Below are 24,104 nucleotides of genomic sequence, written 5' to 3'. Positions count from 1 at the left end.
TTTACTAAAATCAGAAAGATTGAACAGAGGTGCTACAGTTTTGCTTGAGAGAGGGTGTGTGTGTGTGTGTGTGTGTGTGTGTGTGTGTGTGTGTGTGTGTGTGTCTGTCTGTGTGTGTGTGTGTGTGTGTGTGTGTGTCTCTCTCTCTCTCTCTCTCTCTGTGTGTGTGTGTGTGTGTGTGTGTGAGAGAGAGAGAGAGAGAAAGTGAGAGAGGCAGAGAGACAAGGAAACCGAGAACAAATAATGTTAGCCTATGCAATCATATCTTTGTGTAGGCTAGTTGACAATAACAGTGTAACATATTCATAACGGATATACCAACAGTTAAATATTGGGTTAAAATAAATCAAACACATTGTAATGGATTCTCCTTGCAGATAAATACACTCACAAAATAATTGCACTCACTCACATCCATACACGATAAATCATCAGAGGATGACACGTCTCCAGATCCAAAACAATCACTGACTAGCCCTTAGCCACTCTTGATGACCAGCAGCAGAGCTTAGGTTAGAAGCCTCAAGTGAGTTCAACGCTTTTGGCGACTTTTTGGCGACTTTGCTCTCTTTTGACAGCGACATTTCTCAAATTAATAATATTTAATATTTCTGAGGAGATCTGCTAGCTTGTTTACACAGAGCGCCGCGAGTCTGACAGGAGGATGGCTGGACCAATCGCGTGCCGGTCAGTCGAAATGGGGCTTCCCATTGACAAATGATCAGCGTTTGTGTACATTTCTAAGCTTTTTGATTGGTTCTATACAACGTGTAACACCATATTTGGAGAGCAGAGACGTTTCAGGGGATACCCGGGAAATGCTCAGAGGTGACGAGAGGAGTTGAGAAAAGCAATATTCATTTCCAGCGAATTTAGTAAAACTTTGTAAACTTTAATAGTCATTTAAATACCTTTACTCAATTATCTGGACTACGAAACTTTAGGAGATTATTTTTGAATGTCTGTTCTTTGAAATTTAGCACAAAAAAATAAATAAAATAAAAAATATTATTTCATTGTTTTTCCACATAAACGGCCCATATCTTAAAATGGAACGTTGCGACTTCCGACTCATTTCGCCAGATCGGGTCATATATGTATTATAGGTCATCTTTCAACTTTAAATTGTTAGTTTCTTTCGTTCATGATTTTTTTCTGTTTTTTTTTTTTTCTAAATAAAAATCAGTAAATTCATTCTTATTTTTTTATTTTTGTCTATTTAAATTCTATTTACAAACTCACCACACACAATGGTCAATAACTGTAATTTGTTGAAAGCTAACCCAGTCAACACGTTGATCTCACAGTGATCTCTCCATATGACCACAATGTGAGTTCACAGTGAGCTAAAAGTGTAACCTCACAGCGCACTCGCTGTGTGCTCATTTTATGGCCACAATATGAGGTCACCCCAGCTATAAATGTTATTGGATTTGAACATTTTAGTTGAAAATGAAAATTAGGTTGACGTCTAAACATTTGATGTCAGGCTCCAACTTCATTAAACAACTCCACAAACAGCATTACCAGCTTCACTTATTACTAACCAGACTGACTTTATTTCTGTCAGACGTCTACAAAAGTTTTTATTGAGAATTAACAGGTGTTTAACTCTAATGTGTTTCATTTGAAGTCACCATAACAGTGATTAGTGTTTCCATTAGTTGGGCTCTTAACTCGTATTATATCTTTTGTCTTTTTTGGCAGCTGTGACAGTGTGTTTGTCAAACACATTTGCAGCAGAAAAGAAAGCTAAAGTGAAATGAGATCAGGTGATGATGGTTACCTGTTGATGGTTTATAATCATCATGAAATAGACTGATTCACTGAGGTAATTTGAATCTAACAATTGTGTTGGACCAATAATATATTCTCATTACAAACCCTGTGTTACTGCAGCGTGAGGACCAGCAATATTATAGCAATCAGTTAGAAGATTTTAACAAACATGAAAAATGAATCCACGTGACACACAGAGATATAAAAAATCAGCACATGAATCTCAACAAGGGTGACAATATATATATATTTTTTAGATAAACAGATTAATTCAGAACATCACTGAAAAGCTACTAAATGCCACACAAAAAAAAAAAACAGCAAAAAATAAAAGCACATATTTAGAATTAAAATAATAGGACAATTCAGCTGCATAATTTATTCATGTTGCAATGCATGCTGGGAGTTTTGTACAATGATGGTACCCAGCATGCATTGCAGCAAGGTACTTTAGATTGTCACCATTGTTGAGATTCATACGTTGATTATTGATGTCTGTGTTTGTCATCGAACAGTATTTTTTCGTGCTCATGTTTGTTAAAATCTTCTAATTGATTGTTATAATATTGCTGGAACTCATGCTGCAGTAACACAGGGTTTGTAATGAGAATATATTATTGGTGCAACACAATTGTTAGATTCAAATTACCTCAGTGAAACAGGTTACTTCATGATGATCATAAAACCATCAACAGGTAACCATCATCACCTGATCTCGTTTCACTTTAACTTTCTTTGCTGCTGCAAATGTGTTTGACAAACACACTGTCACAGCAGCCAAAAAAGATAAAAGATATAATACGAGTTAAGAGCCCAACTAATGGAAACACTAATCACTGTTATGGTGACTTCAAATGAAGCACATTAGAGTTAAAGCTCTGTTAATTCTCAATAAAAACCAGAGGTGGAGAGTCCAGGGGTCAGAAAGTAAAAGTCCTGCCATATGTTTATTCCACCCATGAACTCACACAGCAAAAACTCCAGTGTTAAATGAACTCTCCTGTGAGTTTATTTGGCTCCAGACTCAAGAGTGTTAAAGTTAATGAGCTAATTAAGTGATTGATTGAGTGATGATTGACCATTATTGAAGACACCTGATGTTAACAAGCAGAATCACTGAAGGAGAAAAATCACAATTTTAGACACCGTTATGGAGATTAGTGTTCGATTTAGTTGGGCAGTTGACCTTCAAATGATTATCTTTAGATTTTGTTTGGCTGTTGATCTGAGTTATTACAGCCAGATGAACAAAAAGAAAAGTTGATTAGGTGGTGTTGGTTATATTTGAACATAATCATAATTTGATCTGAATCACTGAACTCAATTAGAGCCTAATCTCTGACTTAAATGTATATTGGTCATTACAACATCACAGTAATTCTACAGATTAAGTTCCAGGTTTTTCAATATAATTCAAATTATTTCTTAAAAGTTGTTCTGATAAAGAAAAAGAAAATCTTTCTTTAAGGCACACACAGACATCAAGATTCAGTGTATGAATCTCAACAATGGTGACAAAAAGAATATTCAATTAGGAAAACAAGACAATTCAGATCATAATTTATTCATACCGCAATGCATGATGGGAGCCATGGATGAGTTTTGATTGGTGGCACCCAGAATGCACTGCAACATGCTTTATTATTGTCACCATTGTTGAGAATCACAGGCTGATTCTTGGTGTCTGTGTGTCCAAATAATATAATTTTCAAAGTCCTTTGATCAGAACAACTTTCAAGAAATCTTTCTGATTACATTGAAAATGATTAACATGGCATAATATTAGAATCACAGGCAGCTATAATCAAAAAGGTAAACCTAACTCTCTAAATGAGTTTTGTGATTCAGGTCAAATTATGATTACATCAAAACATAACCAACAACACCTGATCAACATTTATCTTTGTTCATCTGAGAGTTATAACCCAGATACAACAGCCAAGTAAAATCTAAAGTTATTAGTTTAAGGGTCAAGAGCCCAACTAAAGCAAACACTGATCACCATAATGGCAACTTAAAAAAGAGATTTTCTCCTTCAGTAATTCTGCTTGTTAACATCAGGTGTTTTCAATAATGCTCAATCATCACTCAATCAATCACTTAATTATCTCATTAACTTTAACACTCTTGAGTCTGGAGCCAAATAAACTCCCAGGAGAGTTCATTTAACACTGGAGTTTTTGCTGTGTGAGTTCATGGGTGGAATAAATATATGGCAGGACTTTTACTTTCTGACCCCTGGACTCTCCACCTCTGGTGGTGAAGGATAAGCCTCATCCAGTGTACAGAAGAGATGGATCGGACATTATTTATTCTGCAAAAATTACACTCAAAGAGGTAAGATGGGCTCCTATTTTAAGAGTTTGCTTACAAACTCTTTTCTTCCCTGCCTGTATTTTTCTAATCCTGTTCTTCTCTACTTTCTCAGGCACTTTGTGGTTGCACAGTTAACGTTCCAACACTGGATAATCACACGGTTAACTTAACAACTCAAGACATTGTCCGTCCCAGGATGAAACGGCGTCTTCCTCTTCCGAAATCCCCAGATCATGGTGGGGACTTGATTGTCGAGTATGAGGTCAAGTTTCCCGAAAGATTAAGCCAGAGTGCCAAGGACACTATCGCAAATGTTTTGCCGGCTTCTTGAGCCGTGTATACTGCAATGCTGGAGACATTGAATTTGATTTTATCAATCAATAAATTCCACTAGAAACAAACCTTGTTGTATTATTTTAATTTAATACTGTGAAGCTGCTTTGATACAATCTGTATTGTGAAAAGCGCTATACAAATATACTTGACTTGACTATAGATTCACATAAGTGCATTGACTGCTGTAAATATATAGCAGGTTAACTAGTGAAATTTGTAACTGAGACAATAATATAGTTTCTTATCAGCAGCCTGATCCTTTGGACACCTCAGGGAAGTCTTTCTGTGAAAGCAGCCTGTACTTTTTCTGCTAATACGGTCTAATGTGACCATTTACTGATGCCACTAAAAGTCATTTCCAGTATAGTGGTGGCTCAAAGTGATGCTTGGATCCTCTTTCTTCTAAGTATGTAAAACAACACTTGATGCAGAAGTTATATGGTGAGAAACTCAAAAGCTCAAAGTCAGATAGAGGACAAATTTGTAACAAATACTAGATTTATTTAAAATAAATTATTCAAACTACTGATATTGTGGTTCATTTCTTATGCAAAATCATATGAAACCTTTTTTCTGTTTTATTACAGGTAATTTATGTTATTGTTTTTAATTGTTAAAAACAATAATTACTTCTGTGGGATCTTTTTGGATTGGGAGATTATGAGTTATGAATATGTTTTGAGTTTTGAATAGATTGTTTAAAAGAAAATAAGATTTGATATGTTACAGATATCACACTGCTTTAATAAAACACTTTAAACTGAAAAATAATTGCTTTATCTTATTATTTTTTTAGCATATTAAAAGTTTAACCCAGTATACAAGCCTCTAAAAATCATGGTAGTTCCTCTACCAAAGAAATATTGCACTTAAAGAAATGTATAGATTCACATAAGTGTATTGACCGCTGTAAATATATAGCAGGTTAACTGGTGAAATTTGTAACTGAGACGGTCACGACAGAATCACTTTTATAAGAATGGCACTTCCTTTGCTGCATATGGATGCTTATGTCTTCACTGTTTCTTGATGGACATCTGAAGAACTTCCTGTACTGCTGCCTGACCTGGACAAGAATGAGAAGAGAAATAGTTTTAAACTCTAAAAAAACAAAAACACTCTAGGTTATTTTTCAAGAATTTCATTTTAGAAGATGAAAAATGAAAAATGAACTTAACCCTTTAGATCCTGAAGCTAAAATAGGTGTTTTTCACATATTTAGATTTTTTGATTGTACAATTCTAAAACAATGTGCTATCTTAATGTGCAAGGTGTCATCTTTTTCAGAAAAGATTCCCAGTCAACACTTTGATCTCACAGTGATGTCACCATGTGGTCACACCGTCAGCAATCTGAGTTCACAGTGATCTAAAAGTGTAACCTCACAGCGCTCTCACTGTGTGCTCAAACTGTGACCACAATACCCACATAGCAACATTGTGTCGGCCCAGATCCGGCCCACATCTGGCACACGTGGAAAGATGATCTGGCCCACATGCAGCGTGGAATTACAGCACTTGGGTGGGCCACTCCTGTTTGCCAAATCTGGGCCACAAGCAGGCCATAGCAATGCCGCATGTCAGCCAAGAGCAAAGAAATAAACCAGAACTGGACCTTATCTGAGCCACAGAATCTGTGTATATTAAATATGAAGTCATCTCAGCCTGTTAACAAAAAGAATCACTGAAAGAAAGAAGAGAACAGAAAAAAGAGACGAGCAGAAGCACAAGAACTACAACTGACTTCAGCCACAGCCTTAGATGAAATCAACTGAAGAGAAAAGAAGACATTAAATCTGTGAAGATCTCAGCAGAGGAGGATTAAACAACTCCACAAACAGCATTACCAGCTTCACTTATTACTAACCAGACTGACTTTATTTCTGTCAGAAGTCTACAGAAGTTTTTATTGAGAATTAACAGAGCTTTAACTCTAATGTGTTTCATTTGAAGTCACCATAACAGTGATTAGTGTTTCCATTAGTTGGGCTCTTAACTCTTATATCTTTTATCTTTTTTGGCTGCTGTGACAGTGTGTTTGTCAAACACATTTGCAGCAGCAAAGAAAGTTAAAGTGAAACGAGATCAGGTGATGATGGTTACCTGTTGATGGTTTTATGATCATCATGAAGTAACCTGTTTCACTGAGTTAATTTGAATCTAACAATTGTGTTGTACCAATAATATATTCTCATTAAAAACCCTGTGTTACTGCTGCATGAGTTCCAGCAATAGTATAACAATCAATTCGAAGATTTAAATAAACATGAGCACGAAAAATACTGTTCGATGACAAACACAGACATCAATAATCAACGTATGAATCTCAACAATGGTGACAATCTAAAGTACCTTGCTGCAATGCATGCTGGCTACCATCATTGTACAAAACTCCCAGCATGCATTGCAACATGAATAAATTATGCAGCTGAATTGTCCTATTATTTTAATTCTAAATATGTGCTTTTATTTTTTGCTTTTTTTTTTTTTTTTGACATTTAGTAGCTTTTCAGTGATGTTCTGAATTAATCTGTTTATCTAAAAAAAATATATATATTGTCACCCTTGTTGAGATTCATGTGCTGATTTTTTATATCTCTGTGTGTCAAGTGGATTCATTTTTCATGTTCGTTAAAATCTTCTAACTGATTGCTATAATATTGTTGGACCTCACGCTGCAGTAACACAGGGTTTGTAATGAGAATATATTATTGGTCCAACACAATTGTTAGATTCAAATTACCTCAGTGAAGCAGTCTATTTCATGATGATTATAAACCATCAACAGGTAACCATCATCACCTGATCTCGTTTCACTTTAACTTTCTTTGCTGCTGCAAATGTGTTTTACAAACACACTGTCACAGCTGCCAAAAAAGACAAAAGATATAATACGAGTTAAGAGGCCAACTAATGGAAACACTAATCACTGTTATGGTGACTTCAAATGAAACACATTAGAGTTAAACACCTGTTAATTCTCAATAAAAACTTTTGTAGACGTCTGACAGAAATAAAGTCAGTCTGGTTAGTAATAAGTGAAGCTGGTAATGCTGTTTGTGGAGTTGTTTAATGAAGTTGGAGCCTGACATCAAATGTTTAGACGTCAACCTAATTTTCATTTTCAACTAAAATGTTCAAATCCAATAACATTTATAGCTGGGGTGACCTCATATTGTGGCCATAAAATGAGCACACAGCGAGTGCGCTGTGAGGTTACACTTTTAGCTCACTGTGAACTCACATTGTGGTCATATGGAGAGATCACTGTGAGATCAACGTGTTGACTGGTTTAGCTTTCAACAAATTACAGTTATTGACCATTGTGTGTGGTGAGTTTGTAAATAGAATTTAAATAGACAAAAATAAAAAAATAAGAATGAATTTACTGATTTTTATTTAGAAAAAAAAAAAACAGAAAAAATCATGAACGAAAGAAACTAACAATTTAAAGTTGAAAGATGAACTATAATACATATAAACAAGTCTTTTTTGTGACATTGGGTGGCACAGTTTTCATTTAGGACACTTTTTTTCATACAAGCACACATACAAATGCACGCATTCATAGGCACGCACACATACACATACACGCACTACATACTTAGATACATGAAAGAGTAACGGCCATCCGCTTCCCAAGTTTCATTAAAAATCATCCTAATCCCCTCTTCTGCTGTCTAACACTTCTTTCGCCATGTATTTGTTTGTTTCTTTTATTATTTTATGCAATCCAAAACACTCTAACCTGCTACGCGTCGTATCTCTCTGTTCAAATCCTTCCTTCCCGCGCTGCTGTCATTTGCAGACGGAAAGCATGACATTACCGTAATAAGCCGTATATTGGTATAATAATATCTAATTGGTAGAATAGCAGCAGTCAAAATGAAAACCCTCCCTCAAATTAATTACCTCTTTTCAATGATCCCGACCACCCCTACTGACCATTGGTTCAAACCTTCAATAATCGCACTTGCCACTCTACAGAATTCTAAACAGCAAGGTGTGGTCTAGAAGCTCCAAACTTCCACCATTACTTTCATGCAAATCAGATACAATATCTCTTTAAATGGACACAGAAGCAAAATTTCCACCCCTGGTTAGCATTAGAACAAAATTTAACAATTCCCATTTCAATTGCTGATTTACCATTTCTACCACAAACAGTCAAACAAATTGACTTGACAAATACATCACTATTAGCACCACTCTGACAGCCTGGTGGAAAACTAATAGAATCACTAAATCCACCCTAACACCTTATAGACTCACCCCCATATGGCACAATCCTGACTTCCTACTACACAAGACACAACTTCACTTCCCCAAATGGGAATCTAAAGGTATCACCCACCTCCACCACTTGTTTGAAAATAACCAATTCTTATCTTTTCACACAATTGTTCAGAAATATGGGGTTGACAAGGATCAGTTCCTTCATTACCAACAATTGAAAGCAATAATTAAAACCAAAATTAATACAAATAGCAAAATGGAACCCTTTGAGCCCTTCCTTGAACTGCCACCTTAACGTGGTGGAGGGGTTTGCGTACCCGAATGACCCTAGGGAGCTATGTTGTCCGGGGCTATATGCCCCTGGTAGGGTCTCCCAAGGCAAACAGGTCCTAGGTGACGGGTCACACTAAGTGCGGTTCAAAAATCCTTTATGAGAAAAAGGGGCCGCCTTCCCGTGGGCTCACCACCTGCAGGAGGGACCGTAAGGGGCCGGTGCGGAGAGGATCGGGCGGCAGTCGAAGGAAGGGACCTCGACAACCTGATCCCTGGACACGGAAGCTAGCTCTAGGGACGTGGAACGTCACCTCGCTGGCGGGGAAGGAGCCTGAGATTGTGCGTGAGGTTGAGAGGTTCCGACTAGAGATAGTTGGGATCACCTCTACGCACGGCTTGGGCTCTGGAACCAGTGCTCCAACTGGGGACTCCGTCGTTCTACTGGGGGACTTCAATGCCCACGTGGGCAACGACAGTGACACCTGGAGGGGCCTGATTGGGAGGAACGGCCCCCCTGATCTGAACCCTAGTGGTGTTCAGTTATTGGACTTCTGTGCTAGTTACAGTCTGTCCATAACGAACACCATGTTCAAGCATAAGGGTGTCCATCAGTGCACATGGCACCAGGACACCCTAGGCCGGAGGTCGATGATCGACTTTGTGGTCGTTTCATCTGACCTGCGACCGTATGTCTTGGACACTCGGGTGAAGAGAGGGGCGGAGCTGTCAACTGATCACCACCTGGTGGTGAGTTGGATCCGATGGCGGGGGAGGAAGCTGGACAGACTCGGCAGACCAGCTTCGACCAGATCCCGAGGGAGGCTGGAGATATTGAGTCCGAGTGGACCATGTTCTCCACCTCCATTGTCGAAGCGGCCACTCGGAGCTGTGGCCGTAAGGTCTCTGGTGCCTGTCGAGGCGGCAATCCCCGAACCCGGTGGTGGACACCGGAAGTAAGGGATGCCGTCAAGCTGAAGAAGGAGTCCTATCGGGCCTGGTTGGCTTGTGGGACTCCTGAGGCAGCTGACGGGTACCGGCAGGCCAAGCGAACTGCAGCCCGGGTGGTTGTGGAGGCAAAAACTCGGGCCTGGGAGGAGTTCGGTGAGGCCATGGAGAAGGACTATCGGCTGGCCTCGAAGAGATTCTGGCAAACCGTCCGGCGCCTCAGGAGAGGGAAGCAGTGTCCTACCAATGCTGTTTACAGTAGAGGTGGGGAGCTGTTGACCTCAACTGGGGATGTCATTGGACGGTGGAAGGAATACTTCGAGGATCTCCTCAATCCCGCCGTCACGTCTTCCATTGAGGAAGCAGAGGCTGAGGGCTCGGAGGTGGACTCGTCCATCACCCAAGCTGAAGTCACCGAGGTAGTCAAGAAACTCCTCGGTGGCAAGGCACCGGGGGTGGATGAGATCCGCCCTGAGTACCTCAAGTCTCTGGATGTTGTGGGGCTGTCTTGGTTGACACGTCTCTGCAGCATCACGTGGCGGTCGGGGACAGTGCCTCTGGAATGGCAGACCGGGGTGGTGGTCCCTCTTTTTAAGAAAGGGGACCGGAGGGTGTGTTCCAACTACAGGGGGATCACACTTCTCAGCCTCCCCGGGAAAGTCTATGCCAGGGTACTGGAGAGGAGAATACGGCCGATAGTAGAACCTCGGATTCAGGAGGAACAGTGTGGTTTTCGTCCGGGCCGTGGAACACTGGACCAGCTCTATACCCTCTACACAGCAAAATCCCCAGAGTTAAATTAACTCTGTTCAGAGAACATTTGGTCCCTCTCTAAAGAGAGTTAAAATAACTCTGAATCAGAGTTAAAGTTAATGAGATACTTAAGTGATTAATTAAGTGATGATTGGGCATTAATGATGAACACCTGCCGTCAACAAGTTCTCAGCAGAGGAGGATTAAACAACTCCACAAACAGCATTACCAGCTTCACTTATTACTAACCAGACTGAATTTATTTCTGTCAGACGTCTACAGAAGTTCTTATTGAGAATTAACAGAGGTTTAGATGTTGACGATTTATTGAAAATGTATGATCACCATTATGGTGATGAGTGTTTCCTTTAGTTGGGCAGTTTGACTCTTTTTGCATGTTTGCGGTTTTTGTAACAGTTTTTACCAAAAAACTTAATTTGTTACAAAGAAAACCAAAAACAAAGATGATCAAGTGCAATAGTTTTTAACAACATACAGTAGAAATTTGCACTTATCTCATGACTGTCTAAAAGTGATTATTTGATGTTCATAGATTATATTCACTAACAATACTCTCTAGCCACAGATCGGACATTCTGAATTTAGATTTTTAAAATACATTATAGGGATTTTTTTTTTAAGACACAGACATCAAGAATCAGCATATGAATCTCAACAATGGTGACATGTTTCATGCTGCAATGCATGCTGGGAGCCACAATAGTATAAAACTCATGGCTCCCAGGATGCATTGCGGCATGAAACATGTCACCATTGTTGAGATTCATATGCTGATTCTTGATGTCTGTGTCTTAGGAAAAAAAAATTCCCCTATTATGTATTTAAAAAATTCAAAATGTTCAATCTGTGGCAAGAGAGTATTGTTAGTGAATATAATCTATTAACATCAAATGACCACTTTTGGACAGTGATGATATGAGCGCATCATTCTACTTTTTGTTGTTGAAAACTAGATCACCTGAACATCTTTGCGTCTGGCATTCTTTGCAACAAATTACGTGTTTTGGTAAAAACTGTTACAAAAAACACAAACTCACAAAAAAAATAAGCTAAGAGTCAAACTGCCCAACTAAAGGAAACACTTATCTCCATTATGGTGACCAACCATTTTCAATAAATCGTCAACATCTAAACCTCTGTTAATTCTCAATACGAACTTCTGTAAACGTATGACAGAAATAAAGTCAGTCTGGTTAGTAATAAGTGAAGCTGGTAATGCTGTTTGTGGAGTTGTTTAATCCTCCTCTGCTGAGATCTTCACAGATTTAATGTCTTCTTTTCTCTTCAGTTGATTTCATCTGTGGCTGGAAGTCAGTGGTAGTTCTTGTGTTTCTCTTTTTTCTGTTCTTGTTTCTCTTTCCTTCTGTGATTCTGCTTGTTGACGGCAGGTGTTCATCATTAATGCTCAATCATCACTTAATTAATCACTTAAGTATCTCATTAACTTTAACTCTGTTTCAGAGTTATTTTAACTCTCTGTAGAGAGGGACCAAATGTTCTCTGAGCAGAGTTAATTTAACTCTGGGGATTTTGCTGTGTACAGGGTGCTGGAGGGTTCATGGGAGTTTGCCCAACCAGTCCACATGTGCTTTGTGGATTTGGAGAAGGCATTCGACTGTGTCCCTCGCGGCGGCCTGTGGAGGGTGCTCCGGGAGTATGGGGTCCGGGGTCCTTTGCTAAGGGCTGTCCGGTCCCTGTTTGACCGAAGCAGGAGCTTGGTTAGCATTGCCGGCAGTAAGTCAGACTTCTTCCCGGTGCATGTTGGACTCTGGCAGGGCTGCCCTTTGTCGCCGGTTCTGTTCATAATTTTTATGGACAGAATTTCTAGGCGCAGCCAGGGGCCGGAGGGTGTCAGGTTTGGTGACAACACGATTTCATCTCTGCTCTTTGCGGATGATGTTGTCGTGTTGGCCTCATCAAATCAGGACCTTCAGCATGCACTGGGACGGTTTGCAGCCGAGTGTGAAGCGGCTGGGATGAGAATCAGTACCTCCAAATCCGAGGCCATGGTCCTCAGTCGGAAAAGGGTGGCTTGCTCACTTCAGGTTGGTGGAGAGTTCCTGCGTGGAGGAGTTTAAGTATCTTGGGGTTTTGTTCACGAGTGAGGGAAGGATGGAACGGGAGATTGACAGATGGATCGGTGCAGCTTCTGCAGTAATGCGGTCGATGTACCGGTCTGTCGTGGTGAAGAAAGAGCTGAGCCGCAAGGCAAAGCTCTCGATTTACCGGTCAATCTACGTTCCTACTAGGGGTGGGAATCTTTTACCATCTCACGATTCGATTCGATTCCGATTCTTGAGGCCACGATTCGATTCAAAATCGATTTTCGATTCAAAAAGATTTTCGATTCAAAACAATTCGATTTTATTCATAATGATTTCTAATCAGGTTTCTGATCACTCTCATCTGCTTTGCAATACAGAATGACAAACGGAGACATTAAAGTGTCTTTTTCACATTTATTAAGTTCAATTCTCAGGGAAGTGCCTTTTATCAAAAACATTGAAAAAATATTTTTACTTGGTACTTTTAAAGCAAAGTATTTATGATGACCCATAACGAACTTACTTCCAATACTTCCTATATTAATTGTATTAATAAAACAAATGGAAGTGATTTGGCAAGTCAACTGTAAGGTTACATTTGCCAGCATATGTCCCACCATTGCTGAGAACCAACAGGAAAATAAATGTGTGCCTGTACTAGCAGCAAACTTGTAGTAAATTAATACAAACTTCAGCATATTCTGAATCTCTAGCATTTAATAATAGACTTCTAACCAACATCCTCTTGTAATTTCCAATGAGCAATATAATCCTTCAGACAAAAAAAAAAACAAAAAAAACATTTTGCTGTAGCAAATTCACAAACAGTTTTCGTTCAAAAATATAGAATTATGTACCAGAAGCTATCATAACGTATAATGCTTGTGGACTTATGCATATTCTGAATAATTAATAACATACAAAGTCGCTCTTGACTTATACACAACTAATTAATAAAGAGTTATGACTTGAAATGTTTGCTGTATACCACAATCAAAAATAGCAAAGAAAGTGAATGAACATCTGCAGAGAGTAACTTACAGTCAAAATGTAACTTTTTGTGACTGGCATTGCACATATTGCATACAGATCAGATCGGTTTACACAGCATATTGATGTGAAAACTAAACAATACAGAAATTAGCTCTCATACAAAAAAATAAAAAAAATAAATACTAAATAGATCACAATGAAATTGCCAATGTTCCATACGTTAGCTTTTAACGAAGACATTCTCTGGTGCCGTTCGGATTTGGCGCTCAGCCATCATGCGTCTGTTATGTGCGCGTCTCTGTTATGTGCACGCCACAGACTGTCCACGCACTGCACGTCCGCTTCAGAGTTCCGCCTTTTGCGTTCCTTCAATGTTACGTTATTAGATTTTTTTTTGTTTTTTTTTAGAAAATCGTTTTTTGACATTTGTGAATCGATTCAGAATCGTCCACGTCCCGAATCGCGATTCATCTAAGAATCGATTTTTTTTCCCACCCCTAGTTCCTACTCTCACCTATGGTCATGAGCTTTGGGTCATGACCGAAAGGACAAGATCCCGGATACAGGCGGCCGAAATGAGCTTCCTCCGCAGGGTGGCTGGGCGATCCCTTAGAGATAGGGTGAGAAGCTCGGTCACTCAGGAGGAGCTCAGAGTAGAGCCGCTGCTCCTCCACATCGAGAGGGGTCAGCTGAGGTGGCTCTGGCATCTGTTTCAGATGCCTCCTGGACGCCTTCCCGGGAAGGTGTTCCGGGCGCGTCCCACTGGGAGGAGACCCCGGGGAAGACCTAGATCACGCTGGAGAGACTATGTCTCCCGGCTGGCCTGGGAACGCCTCGGTGTCCCCCCGGAAGAGCTGGAAGAAGTGTCCGGGGAGAGGGAAGTCTGGGCATCTCTGCTTAGACTGCTGCCCCCGCGACCCGGCCCCGGATAAGCGGAGGAAGATGGATGGATGGATGGACAATGGAACCTACAAACACCATTGGACAGCTATTAAGAATTGCAGACCATCCACAAAAAACTATTTCTAAACTCTACAAAGTGATTGCCTCTGCAAACTCCCCCATAACACTCCCAAAAGCAAAATGGGAAAATGACCTGGCCCTCCTTCCAACCCCAGATTTCTGGACAAATATTTGCAAGAATATATTCTCTATGACCTCCAACACCAACCTACAACTCATACAATATAAAACCATTCACAGGACTCACTTCACCCAAAGTAAACTATTCAAAATGGGAATAGCCGACACAGACATCTGCCCTCAGTGTTGGGGAGCACTGACACATATTTGCATGCCACTTGGTCCTGTCAGCCTGTCAATTCCCTATGGACATCAGTCACAAAGACACTCTCTACCATTTTGGACTGTAGAGTCCCACTCTCCCCCACACTTTGTCTTCTAGGAGACACCACTTCCTTCCTCATTCCACAGAAATTGAAATATCCAGTACTTGTCTCCCTAAACTGGGTCTTTCAAAACTGGAAATCTAGACACTCTTGTCATATAAATCATTGGATCAACCTAATTTCAGAACACATCCTTACAGAAGAGCTCTCAGCTCAAAAGAAGAACAAAACATCAGCCTTCAAAGACATCTGGAACCATTTCATAACCTTTCTTCAAACTCAGCAATAACTGTGCCATTTACACTCCTTACAACGCCGATACTCAACATCTGCACCCTCCCCCTCTCTTCCCCTGGTCATTATGCTGATATTTACAACCCCCCTCTCCCACCCTCTATCCTTCCCTACTTCTCTCTTTTTGCTCTCTCTCTCTTTATATCACCTCGCACACACTCCCAATCACACACACACATACACACACACACTAACAACCGCCAGCCCTCTTAGTAGATCTCTCTACTAACACAGTAATACTGAATCTGTGTATTTGTCTGTCCGTATGTATGTATTTCTCTGCTTGTCTGTCTACTTGTCCGTCCATTCACATATCGGTCTGTTTTCGTCCAGTGATTTGCTTGTCTGTACATTAGTGTCTGTCTGTCTATCGTCTGTCTCTGCTTTTCTGCCTGTTTGTTAATGTCTATCTGTCTATCGTCTGTATATGTCTGTCCTCCTGCCTCTCCATCTACGTCCATCTGTATTTAGTCTAATTCTGTCATTTGCCGTCAGTTATTGTTCACAAGTATACCTACCTTTACCTCACAATATCTATTGCAGTATTAGGGGGTGGATGTGGGTTTGTCTGGAGTAATCATCTGTTTGTACGTAGTACATAATTTGAAAAAAAAGAAAAAGCGAAAAGCGTATGTTGTCTACTGTCAGGGACAATTTGAATGGTTTTGATAGTGCAAACGGTTGAAGAGTTACTGTCAAATGAATACAGCTTGCTGGTATGTGTCGGCGACGACACAGCCGATTCTAAAGGGTTAAAGGGTTAGTTCACCCCAAAATGAAAATTAGCCTCGCCCTTAAGTCATCCTATAGGATGACTTAAGGGCGAGGCTAATTTTCATTTGTCTATAACATTCATAGGTGTCTATGACATTCTTCTTTCAGATGAATACAATCAGAGTTATATTAAAAAATGTCCTGGCTCTTCCAAGCTTTATAATGGCAGTGAATGGCCATTTCGGTGAAAGAGTGACCCTTGACCTGACGCACAACGTAATGATGAACACGGAGACACAAAACAAAACACCAGTCACAAATTCGTTTTTTTGAGAGAAATTTTTTGAGAGAAAATGTGAGAGGAGCTTTAGTTTGTTGCCCAGCCCTGTTTGTTTGAACCGCGAGAGGCGTCAAAGCTTACGCAACTCCAACATCTACGTCATACATGCGTCACTGGTTATGCTTTTGGTACAGGTCGCCTTGCGTACGGCCGTCTGCCGGAAGCTAGTCGTTTTAGTCTACAGTATATATTTTTCTCACACAAACACAACGCTTCACTTCAGAAGGCCTTTATTAGGCTATCATAGTTGATCTGTGATTCATTAACTGTACGGGCCAGCTGCTCCCCGGCCCTTGACACATGTGATTCGCGGATTAATTGCACAGTTTAACCATCATAGAGTGAAAGTTTGCCTGTGTTTTTAAGTCCTGTCAGTTTAACAGGGCGCGCTTGACAGGGCATATATAAGAACGAGCAGAGGGAGAGAGAGCCCCGGCAGGACACGCGCACTCACCTTCACCGTCTTCAAACAACACGAACGCGTCAATGTATTGCTTGTTTTTTCTGTTTACATTTCATGGTGTGACACTTCTCTTCTAGTGATGGGAAGTCCGGTTCTTTTCCGCGAACCGGTTCTTTCGGACAGTTCGTTTCAATGAACCGGTTCAAAAAACCGGTTCACCAGTTCTTTTACGTCATCACGTAATGACGTCAATTCTATCATCCCGGCGTATAAATATACATTCAAATAAAGGCATTTGTAATCATAACTTCAGTACTCATCGTCATAATCATCTTGGATAGGTTTCTTACATTTACGTTTTGAAAATGAACCCTGTAGTAGGCCTAAGGCAATGCGCAAACGCGGATGTTTTACATGTCTTAAAGTGAATAAACTGGTCTTCATCATTTTTATTTTATTTGCAATTAAATAAACTTACATTTCGCCGAATTCGGCCCCTCATTCAAGTCATTGGTTCACCCGTGCTCATGTAACAGCACAGCACATAGACAGTATATAAACACAGCATCAGTTGGCCAAAAGAAAGTTCGGTTCAGAGACGGTGCGATCACGCATGCGCAGTCTCTCCAGCTCATCGGTTCTCCGTATCGAACGTGTCCGAAAGAAACAGTTCTCGGTTCTGTGCTGGTGATCCGAGAACTGCTGCAACAACCAGTTCTTGACTCGAGAACCGTAGCATGCCTGTGTGTGAGCTGAAAACTACTGAAACCTTACTAGGCTAAATCAGTCGACAAAACTAAAAACTCGATGCATGTCTCCAGTATGTTTAATACGTTATGTTTTGATTAACACATTATAAACATTTGCACCCTTTAAAACCTTGGAAAGAGTTTAGGCTACGTCAAAAACGTATATCACCTTACTTAGAAATTAAATGATCTGTTCCTGAAAATAATGTTTTAGTATAATAATAAATGTTTAGTTTTATAATCCATTCATTGTTTCCAATCTTTAAAATAATACAGTGAAAAGGCAGTAGCCTATGTGATAAACATGTTTCTAACATGTTTTATTTTGTTACACTTCTTGATGTTCAATAAAATACTTAAGAAACATGCATTTCGTCCCTCTGAAAAAATTGCACGCATGCTCAGCTCATCAGCTCATCGGTTCTCCGTATCGAACGCGTCCGAAAGAAACAGTTCACAGTTCTGTACTGGTGATCCGAGAACCGCTGTACCTGTACGTTCGGCAGTGCGCGCATGCTCAGTATCAACTGCTCGTGCTCATCACTTCTCTCAGCACAACATATCTCAGTTCAGTGAACTGTTGGATTTACTGGAGTAACATATGCCTACTCCGGGATATTGGTTTATTTTGAGTCGAAGGGACTGTCAGGACTCATGTCCGAAAGTGAGTAACTTAACTTGTGGATCAGCGCTGACGCAAGACGCGAACTGTTTCGAACGATTCAGTCCGATTTAGTGTACTGGTTCGACCACTAAAAAGAACCGGTTCAAAAGAACGATTCGTTCACGAACCGGCCATCACTATTCTCTTCTCCCATGATAGAACATAGATTTCTGCTACGTCAGAGCGGCCAAAGCGTCAACAAGCTTCCCCGTACTTTTTGACAAGCGTCCTTGACAGGGTGGCCAGAGCTTCTTTGCTGCAGAACTCGGCGGCGGTGTGTACATACAGTTAACCCCCCAGAGCAGTGTGGAGCACTTTTATCATGGATGGATTATCAAGAGAAATGGCCATTCACTGCCATTATAAAGCTTGGAAGAGCCAGGACATTTTTAAATATATCCCTGATTGTATTCGTCTGAAAGAATAATGTCATATACACCTAGGATGACTTGAGGTTGAGTAAATCATGGGCTAATTTTCATTTTTTGGAACTAACCCTTTAATATAAAGTAGATGAGAGATGATTTTCTGGTAGACTGTCTGTACTGATGTCTGACCTGATCATTGAGGACACAATAGACCAGGAACATGAAGGTTCCCTGCTGGGAGTTCAAGATCAGGAAGGGGATCTCCAGCTCCTTCCAGAAACCCAGAATCCAGGAGCAACCAAGAACCACAAACTGAGCCAGTGTTTTAAATATCATATTCCTGCAGAGAAAGATGGAGAGTTAATATTTATTTATTGATTATATTGTTGTGGAAAATCTGCAATTGTCCTGTTATAAGTATGACTTTTTGTCTGTAGAACACTTCTGTATTGTAATCAACCACACTTGAAACTTGTTTATTAAGAAAGAGGTTTATGAAGAAAAACTCTGCAATTGTTATTGTAAAATATATTTTTTAAGAAAGTGGTTTATAAAGAAAAACATACCACACTTAGGCCCGGTTTCACAGACAGGGCTTAGACTAAGCCAGGATTAGACCATAGATCAATTAGGACATTTAAGTAATTTTTATAAACATGCTTAGAAAAAAACATTACCGATGTGCATCTTAAAACTAAAAAGGCACTGATATATTTTTAAGATCAGTCAGTGCAAGTTTATTTCAGTGGAAACAGCTCAGACTTACATTTTAGTCTACACAGCAAAATCCCCAGTGTTAAATTAACACTCCTCAGTGTTTATATGTGTCCACACTACAGGGTGTTAAAAATTAACACTGAAGCAGTGTTGAAGTTAATGAGATAATTAAGTTAACACTGAAGCAGTGTTGAAGATAATGCGATAATTAAGTGATTAATTAAGTGATGATTGGCCATTAGTGGTGACACCTGATGATAACAAGCAGACTCACTGAAGGAAAGAGAAACACAAGAACTACTGACTTCGAGCCATTATTGCACTTATTATTTTACCAGTTTGACTTTATTTCTGTCATACATCTACACACGGTCTTATTCAGATTTAACAGAAGTTTAGATGGTAATGTTTTATGGAATGTTTCGTTTCATGTCACCATTATGGTGACCAGTGTTTGCTTTAGTTGGGCTCTTGACACTTTATTATTTAACATTAAGATTTCTCTGGCTGCTCCAACTCTGTGTTTATAGAGCATATGTGTTGTGGCAAGAGAAACTATGACTTGGGCTGTGTTTCCTGAAAACATTGCAAGCCTAATTTGATCGTATAGACCATTTGTTGCAGTTGGTCTGCGATCAAGTTAAGTTTAAGATGCTTTTGGAAATTCAGCCCTGGTTATGTTTCAATGATGAAATTACTAGTGACCTGATTCAATGATGTCACCCAGCATTATAAACTGATTATCTAATTGTTTTATTAATTTTTCACTACAGTAGTTACTTCCAGCAATGTTTTAAAGATCTGAAGGATTTAAAATCACACACAGACATCAAGAATCTACATATGAATCTCAACAATGGTTACAATCAAACAAATGCTTAATGTTGCAGTGCATGATGGGAGCCACCAATCAGAACGCATCAATGGCTGACATCATGCATTGCAGCATGAATAAATTATGCAGCTGAATTGTCCTGTAATTTTCATTGTTTTTTTCTGTTTGCTTTTATTTTGCTATTGTTTTGTTCTGACTTTAGTATCTTGTTTTGTGATGTTCAGAGTTGATCTGTTTGTCACTAGTTTGTTTATTGTCACCATTGTTGAGATTCATATGCTGATTCTTGATGTCTGTGTGTTTAAACACAATAACTTCTTTGCTCAAAGTATTTTCAAAATTGTTGATATTGCTGTTGAATCTCAAACTATAGAATCTCAGAGCTATAATCACCAATACTAAAACGAGACATCATGCATATAGTCAAAAATTTTGAGTCTGAATGACATCAGTGAATCAGGACATTACATGATGATAATGTCATTATCATCAAAACATATTGTGAGCAGGTCATGTTTTCTCTTGCAGTAACAAATGTGCTTTATAAACACAGAGTTGTAGCAACCAAAGAAAAACATATATTAAAAAATGAAAAGAGTCAAGAGCCCAACTAAAGCAAACACTGATCACCATAATGGTAACTTGAAAAGAAAAATTCCATAAAACATTACCGTCTAAACTTCTGTTGACTCTCAAGAACTTTTGTCGATGTATGACAGAAATAAAGTCAAACTGGTAATAAGTGCAACAATGTGTAATGACTCGAAGTCAGTAGTTCTTGTGTTTCTCTTTTTTCTGTTATTGTTTTTTCTCTTTTTCGTCAATGATTCTGCTTGTTATCATCAGGTGTCACCACTAATGGCCAATCATCACTTAATTAATCACTTAATTATCTCAATAACTTCAACACTGCTTCAGTGTTAACTTAATTATCTCATTAACTTCAACACTGCTTCGGTGTTAATTTTTAACACCCTGTAGTGTGGACACATATAAACACTGAGGAGTGTTAATTTAACACTGGGGATTTTGCTGTGTAGGACTAGTCTTAAGCCCTGTCTGTGAAACCAGGGGTTAATGTTTTAAGCATTAAGTAAAAAGCATAGAGAGGAACAAAACATGTATAAGAAAGAGCTTTGCTAAAGAAAGAAGATAAATGCAAGCATTACCGTCGGATGTGTTGCGGACGAAGTGCAGAATGCAACAAAGAAGAAAAGTCTGAAGAAGGAAGACTAAGAGGCGAAAGGCTTTACAAAGACAGGTCTGAAATGAATTCCAAGAACTCATGACACCTCAAGACTTAGGATTGGATAAATTGTCTGTAAGAGACTGATCATTTATGAGGGGATTTCCAAAGATGATGACCTCAAGAAATCAGATGGTCTATAAAAGGCTGAAAGGAGAAGATGAAGGCAGACGCTGATTCTTAATGGCCTCTCCGGTGTTACAACGCTTGTAAACGGTTTACTCTTGATGTTGTTTTGTCTTGTTTTTTATATATTAGTACTTTATATGTAAACTAATTAACCTGTAGATAATAAAACTATATTTAATTGAAACTAAGAAACTCTTTTGCTGCTCTCGCCTGCCAAAAGTCTTTGATTTCTACAAAAGTGAGCTGAACAGACCATGAAGAAGTCTTCTGACCTATGGATTATATGAAAATTCAGATGCTTATGATTTAGGACACATTTGACTTTACCTAACCTGAGAATAATCAAAATAAGGTTAAAGGTGTCTAGAAATATGCAGCATATAACAATATATATACACATTTCATGGAGTGTTCAAATCATATTTTTTGTTACTTGGTTCGTTTCATATGTGAAACTTCAGCGTTCAGATTTTTCAAGGTGGAGGTCAGACTGATGATGATGTAGATGAAGAGAATCATGTTTAACTGCACAGTAAGAGAAACAACAGGAATTAATCTTTAATCACTTTTCCTTTTAACACAAAGTCGTGATGAGAAATGTGCTTACTGCTAGTATGACGCAAACAGGTCCCTGAAAACTCCAGATAAAGCCTTTATCCATTTTAATCCAGCACCTGTTTAGAGGAAGAAAAATAATTAAATTAACAAACATGAAGGATGAAGGTGTTGATCTCTGAGTCTCTCAAACTAAACTCACTGTTCACTTCCGTAGCCTTTAGGATTCACCCCAGCAGACACAGCCACCACAACCAGAGCAACCGTATATCCAATCACACACAGGAATCTACTGCTAAGCACCCCCCTCCTTTTGGAGCTGATCTGAGATAGGTTCTTCACACAGATGAAGAGCAGCACAGCTTCAATGAACATCCACACAAAGCCGGAGAGAAAGAGGAAGTGCAGCACACCTGATATCACGGCACACAACACCTGGAGATCATGAGAGACGGTTATGATGATTCTCAGTGAGACTGTGCTGAGCTGTAGGGCTCCTTCATCATTCTCACCTGATGTATGTGGTTCAGGAACTGTTGTGTGAGCAGGAACAGAAGGTGAGCCAACAGAAGACTCACGCAGAGGTTGATTCGAGCAACATTATTCACTCCAGGACTCCACTGACAAAGGGCAAAGGTCAACAGGGCCAAACTGAAGAACACCAGCCCCACGATCACACACACCAAATTCAACACGTCCAGCTTTGAGTCGCTCTGAGGAAACATGTCAGAGTACATGAGTGCCAAATCTGTGCTGTTCTTCAGTGCTCACTATAAATGTTCTCGTACCTCTGATGGGCGGCTGGTTTGCATGATGAGAGCGAATGTGGACAGATGAACACAGGAACACACAGTGTAGCTGCTGTTGGTCTTTAAAACAGAACAACCATCTACAATCCACTCGCTGATGTTCCAGTACACACAGGACAGAGGACTGCCGGGCTCAAACACCTGCAAAAAGAAGAAAGAACATGCAGAAAATAGTATAACTCTGAATATTAGATGTTTTCAGATGTTCATCAGTTCTCAGGTTGGACAAAAACACATTTCAGTCTCTCACTCTGATGTGTTTGAAGGTGAAGTTGACTGGTTTGGTGAGTTTAGTGTTGGTGGTTTTGAGAAGAGTAACTGAGATCACAGTGGACATCATGGTGTTATTCGTGTCATTTGATGCGTTGAAGAAGTCTGGCTTCAGTAAATTCTCCATTGTGTTATAACTCATGAAAGCCACAGCAGCTGATCCTGTGTGATAGAAACAGAAGAAACCTGTATTCAACACATTAAAACCTTTAGTTAAAGGTTGTATCAGCGATTTCAGGTCCAAACATAAATGATCACATTTAGTCCATGAGCCAGGGCCCCAAATTTGGTCCATCGGTATCAACGGGGGGGCAAATGCTATCATTGTTTTTTGGCAAGGTATACACCCCTAGTATTAGAAAAATCTCGATAGCAGTGCAGCGGTGGTAGCGAAATCACTTTTTTCAGCTCATGAAGTTACTAACCCCCTAAAATAAATTCCGTTTTTGAAATCTGGTGTATATCTGGTTTAGGCTCATGCTAGGGATATTATCAATATTCTATAATATGGTGCTTGGTATCGTTGGAAAGGGGACCTTTTAGGCATTCATTTAAGCCTAGTACTGAATCTGTCTGACAAACACAGAGGTCACAAGACTTCTTTAAACCAGAAATAACACACATTTTTTCACAATTTCCGCCTAAACTGTATGCTTTCTTTTATCCCTGTGGCATGAAAGAACACCATGGACACAAAACTCAACAACTTTAATACTCAAGGCACTCTGATGACTCAGAAAATGTATAATATACCCATACTATTTATTTGTGAGAGCCTTAAATTAGACTTGTGCAGCCAGCACAAGTCTTCAAAATAGAATAGAGCCAATAGAATGGACAAATAGAATACCCTATTAGTCCAGGGCCAAATGGCCTATTTATTCATGTACAGTTGTAATAAAAAGTAATTGTTTCAATAGTGTAGTCAATGGTGTTGTAAACATAACACTTGTAAGTGGTTTAACA

General features: G+C 39.5%; 1 protein-coding gene across 1 annotated transcript in view; it reads right to left on the bottom strand.

The window, feature by feature from the left end:
* Positions 1-5,078: 5,078 nt before the first annotated feature.
* LOC308687509 (putative adhesion G protein-coupled receptor E4P) overlaps positions 5,079-24,104 on the bottom strand; it is a 46,153-nt gene continuing 27,127 nt past the window's right edge. The window contains exons 5-12 of the mRNA XM_081360099.1: positions 23,119-23,300; positions 22,848-23,009; positions 22,572-22,772; positions 22,262-22,494; positions 22,112-22,178; positions 21,938-22,029; positions 18,767-18,917; positions 5,079-5,497 (exon numbers count right to left, since the gene is read on the bottom strand). Of these exons, the coding sequence (XP_081216225.1) occupies positions 5,357-5,497; positions 18,767-18,917; positions 21,938-22,029; positions 22,112-22,178; positions 22,262-22,494; positions 22,572-22,772; positions 22,848-23,009; positions 23,119-23,300 (1,229 nt within the window). The 3' untranslated portion in view covers positions 5,079-5,356. The remainder of the gene's footprint in view (positions 5,498-18,766; positions 18,918-21,937; positions 22,030-22,111; positions 22,179-22,261; positions 22,495-22,571; positions 22,773-22,847; positions 23,010-23,118; positions 23,301-24,104) is intronic.

The sequence above is a fragment of the Scardinius erythrophthalmus genome (genome assembly GCF_964197995.2).
Source record: "Scardinius erythrophthalmus genome assembly, chromosome: 3".
Classification (NCBI taxonomy): Eukaryota; Metazoa; Chordata; class Actinopteri; order Cypriniformes; family Leuciscidae; genus Scardinius; species Scardinius erythrophthalmus.
Note: the sequence above shows the minus strand (reverse complement) of the source record. Positions and strands in the feature narration are given on the sequence as shown.